Below are 5,000 nucleotides of genomic sequence, written 5' to 3'. Positions count from 1 at the left end.
TTCTCCATCCCTCATCCTTCTTCTCTCTGTCATCTCCCTCTCATCTCTCCCTGTCTTTCCACCCCACCCCCCACTTCTCTGCCTGTTCTCTCTCCTGTGTAGGCACGTTCCAGGGCCAGTTCATGGGCGGCATGCGTCACGGCTACGGCGTGCGCCAGAGCGTCCCCTACGGCATGGCGGCGGTGGTCAAGTCCCCTCTCCGCACCTCCCTCACCTCCCTCCGCAGCGAGCACAGCAACGGCACGCTGCTGCAGCAGGACGTGCCGGCCATCACCACCACCAACGCGGCGGGCCAGGAGACGCTGGTGGCCCCCAGCACGCCGGGGCCCTCGCGCGGCGGCTTCGCCCTCTCCCTGCACTTTGATCCCAACGCCGTGCCGCCCAAGAAGAAGGGCCTGTTCCGCCGCGGCTCCCTGTTGGGCAAGCTGAAGAAGTCGGACTCGCGCACCTCGCTGTCCAGCAACAAGAGCAGGATCAGCTTCCTGGCGTCCCGCAGCGATTCGGCCATGAGCTCCTCGGCCAGCGACGCCAACTCCACCATCAGCCTTGGCGACAGCGAGCCCGAGGGCGAGGGACAGGACTTCCCGCCCGTGGAGGCCGACATCGACGCCACCACCACCGAGGTCTACATGGGCGAGTGGAAGAACGACAAGCGCGCCGGCTACGGCATCAGCGAGCGCTCCAGCGGCCTCAAGTACGAGGGCGAGTGGCTCAACAACCAGCGCCACGGCTACGGCTGCACTACCTTCGCCGAGGGCGGCAAGGAGGAGGGCAAGTACGTCAACAACATGCTGGTGAAGGCCGTGAAGAAGCGGGTGATCCAGCTCAAGGGCACCAAGATCAAGCAGAAGGTGGAGCGCAGCGTGGAGGGCGCTCAGAGGGCCGCCGCCATCGCCAAGCAGAAGTCAGAGATCGCCGGCTCCAGGTGAGGCTCGCACGTGCAGTCACACCAATGTATAATTACTGCAGTTACACCAATGTGGAATATAATTACAGGAATGCCTCTTTTCCACTGATGGTTTTCTGGTAGGCCTACAGCTCGACAAAGCGTGACTTGGCCACCAGTTTTTGCTTTTCGAATAGGCAAGACACAGCTCAATCGTAAAGTAAAAAGTGGCGGCCGAGTCGCGCTGTGTCAAACTGTAGGCCTACCAGAAAAACGGCAGTGGAAAAGAGGCATTATGCTTTGTGTCATAGATATTACTAATTTCACAACGCATCTTCAAAAAAAAAATATTGGGAAGATGGTGCTCAATGTTTGATAGTCAAGAAGGGCGAGATTGCAAGCTGTCAAGTTCCACCTGTTTTCCTTACTTTTTACTGCTTACAAATCTGAGCATCTGGGCTCTGCATAGTAGGTGACAACCAGAATTCAGGTTTAATCACTTTGAGAGAGACAGGCCTGGCCATATTTGCTACTAAGATTAAAATCACTCTTCAGATCCAAGTGTAGCAATTAGTAATTTTAATCAACTATAGACCATTATGGTCACAGCTCAGTAGCTCAGATTCACAGAGACTTGTATTTAAAATCGTCCAATCTGTTCTTGCTGCCTCCCAACTGTATACACTGTGAAAAAGCTTGGTCTTTCTCCAAGCTCCGGCACCAAACATCAAATAAACAGGCTGTGCACCAAAACACAACAAAGTCCAGCCAATTATCAACAAAAGAGTGTTTTTTAACACAATTAAATACTGTGGTATTTGCAATACTAATAGTTTTGGTAGCCCTCTCGTGCAGATGGGATCGCCGGTCATCCTATTCATTTTTTTGCTGAAAAGGTTTATCTATGTCATAACAACATTGCACAGATTAAGAAATGGTATTTACCATTTTGGTGACATTGAGGTTATAACAGAGGGTCTGCATGAAAGGGTTAATTTGGCACCTCAGTAACTGCTAGGAAGAGGGATTCTCAAGATGGCTGAATGCAAGTGGTCAGGGTTTCTTTAATTGAGAAACGACAGATACACTATCGTTACCTTATACTCAGAGTCAGTTGGATATTTGCATTGAGTTTAAGCTGTCTGTGTCGTGACACTGGGGTTACAGTGAGGAATTATATAAATATTTCTTTGTCAAGTTTTCTTTGTAGCATGATCTGGAGGAGGAAGAAAAAGATAGAAAACTTGACAAAGAAATATTTGTAATTGCAATAGTAATATTTGTAATTTTTTGTAAATCCGTTTTGAAATAGACGATAAACTACAGGATAAAAGGTGACCTGAAGTACCCCTGTTGCCATTTCTGTGATGTGTGAGGGCAAGTGATGTTGTGAACTGCCTTGTTGTTTGTGGCGCCTGTGCTCACACGCATTCACTGTCTTGTGATTAGAGCCCACTGATTTGCAGAGTATGACCAGAGAGTGTGGAGTGTGTGTGTGTGTGTGTGTGTGTGTGTGTGTGTGTGTGTGTGTGTGTGTGTGTGTGTGTGTGTGTGTCTCTCTCTCTCTCTCTCTCTCTCTCTCTCTCTCTCTCTCTCTCTCTCTCTCTCTCACACACACACACACACACACAAATCCGCACACACAAACATCTCCCTCCCTCTCTTTCTACTGTATTTCTGTCTCACACACACAAACACCTCTATCACACACACACTCACACACACACACACACACACACACACACACACACACACACACACACACACACACACACACACACACACACACACACACACACACACACACACACACACACACACACTTTCTCTGTCCCTCAGTACCTCTCTCTCTCTCTCTTTGTCTTTGTCAGTGTGTGTGTGTGTGTGTGTGTGTGTGTGTGTGTGTGTGTGTGTGTGTGTGTGTGTGTGTGTGTCTGTCTGTCTGTCTGTCTGTCTGTCTGTAACTATGTCTATGTTTGTGTCAGTGTGTGTGTGTGTGTGTGTTTGTGTTTTTAAGACTGAAATGCTATCCATAGAGCGGATGGGGAGTCATTATCTGGTCATGGAGGTGCCAGGCCTAATGTGCTGGAGCATGGAATCACTGTGTGTGTGAGTGTGCATGTGTGTGTGTGAGTGTGTGTGTGTGTGTGTGTGTGTGTGTGTGTGTGTGTGTGTGTGTGTGTGTGTGTGTGTGTGTGCGTGCGCGTGCGTGCATGCGTGCGTGTGTGTGTGTGTGTGTGTGCGTGCTTCCATGTGTGCCGGGTGTGGTGTGGACTCACTGGTAGGGGGAATCTCCAGGGCAGCGCCTGTTGGTCAGGCAGGGCCGCGCTACTTGTCCTCTTGGGCTCCTCTGTGGATGATAGCGCAGCATGAAGTGACTACAGAGCTGCATTATGTGATATGGACGATACAGTGGTGCCAGTGTTCCTCAGGTCAGGTCACCGCACTGAGCTGGACCAGCAGCGCCAGGGAAGCAGAGGTCAGCTGCCCCTGGCCCAGGGAGAGGGGGGTGGTGTGGGGGTAGAATTGGGTTCTCATTACAACATACAGTATGTATTGGTTTGGAGGGGGGCTTTCAGATTACTTTGCCAAGGGCCCAGCCAAAGCTACCAGTGGCACTGAGCAGCGCCATCACACAAACAGTTAGTGTTGTAGCCAGGAATAAACAACAGAGTGAATTATGGGTTAAAATGGTTTGAGAAAGCTGTGTGAACTGTTGTTCATTTGAATGTTGTTCAGCTATTCAGAGAAAAAATGACTTGTTCTTACACTCGTGTTATGTTGAGCAGGCAATAACTTTTGACTTAAATAGTCAAGCAGTGTTATGTGTTTGAGATTGAATCTCTGGGTTGCTACCGTAAGTCAATATGCTTGTTGTTTTCACTGGTGTGTGCGAGGCGACAGTGGTTTCTGTGTGTGTGTGTGTGTGTGTGTGTGTGTGTGTGTGTGTGTGTGTGTGTGTGTGTGTGTGTGTGTGTGTGTGTGTGTGTGTGTGTGTGTGTGTGTGTGTGTGTGTGTGTGTGAAGGTGTGTGAAGGTGTGTGAAGGTGGGTAGGTGTGTGTGCGACTGGTGTGTGTGTGTATGCTGTGTGTGTGACTGTGAGTGTCGTCAGTGACACCACACAGTAGCAGAGGTGGCTTGTGGAACATTCTGCATTTACTGTCAAGTTCAGTGTGGAACGCAGTGCCAAGGTGTCGCTTTACAGTTGACCCCATTTTCCAGCAGTGGTGGGTGGCTTGTTGGGGGTGGGGGGCTAGCGGTACTCTCGTTCACACATTCTCCAACTTAGTTTGTCCTGCAATGCACGCCATCCCTCGGGGGTACAGACCACTGTCCTTCTGTTCTTCCACACACACCTGAGGGCTCGCATAGAATGATTTGTTGTCTTGCCTGCTAGTGAGTGAGGTGTGGGGGTATAGGCTATAGTTTCTGCGGTTGCGAAACTTTGATGTGTAAATCATTATTTTCCAACATTTCAATATTAATCAAATTTTCAAATACATATTTTATAAATCAATATTCTGAAATTAATTAGGACAGTGTTATGTAGACTTTGTGTCATTTTAAAGCACCAATTTCATCACTGATCCAAACCATAACTGTTGGGAACAAGATGTTACGTTTAGCTTTTAATCCAAAGTGACTTACAAAGAAGGGCATGTTCTGTGTTTGTTACTTCATTAACTGGATGTGTTCTTGCTTTTGTATTGTTACTGAACAAGTGTGGAATTTAGATGGAAGATTGAGTGTACATACAACACTTTATCTGAATCTAAAAAGCTTCTCAAGTAAATAAAGGAGCCGTGGTATTCTCGCCTTCAAAGCCAAGTGCAAGTCTGGTGAACACAGTCACTCACTCACACCACACTACACACAACAAGCTCATCATTTCAGTTTAGTTCTGATTTACTTTTATTTATACATGACTAATAACAACTGGCAGCACACTCTGGGTGCCTTGAATATCCCAAAGCATGAACTCTAAATAACATAATAAAGAGAGAAACTTGGAAGGACTCCCTTTTAGGAAGAAAGCTCAGCAGAATAATTGTGCCGAGGGGCAAATGGTAATCGGGGAGGATAAATTATTTCAAAGCCGATTTTATGGATGGAG

General features: G+C 48.1%; 1 protein-coding gene across 1 annotated transcript in view; it reads left to right on the top strand.

Annotated features, from left to right (window-relative positions):
* Positions 1-5,000, top strand: part of jph2 (junctophilin 2) — a 42,848-nt gene that overhangs the window by 4,532 nt on the left and 33,316 nt on the right. Inside the window, exon 2 of the mRNA XM_063209115.1 lies at positions 103-925. Coding sequence (XP_063065185.1) covers positions 103-925 — 823 coding nt within the window. The remainder of the gene's footprint in view (positions 1-102; positions 926-5,000) is intronic.

This window comes from Engraulis encrasicolus, chromosome 10 (genome assembly GCF_034702125.1).
Source record: "Engraulis encrasicolus isolate BLACKSEA-1 chromosome 10, IST_EnEncr_1.0, whole genome shotgun sequence".
In the NCBI taxonomy this organism is placed as follows: Eukaryota; Metazoa; Chordata; class Actinopteri; order Clupeiformes; family Engraulidae; genus Engraulis; species Engraulis encrasicolus.
The sequence above is the reverse complement of the archived record's forward strand: the minus strand, read 5'-3'. Positions and strand labels throughout refer to the sequence as shown.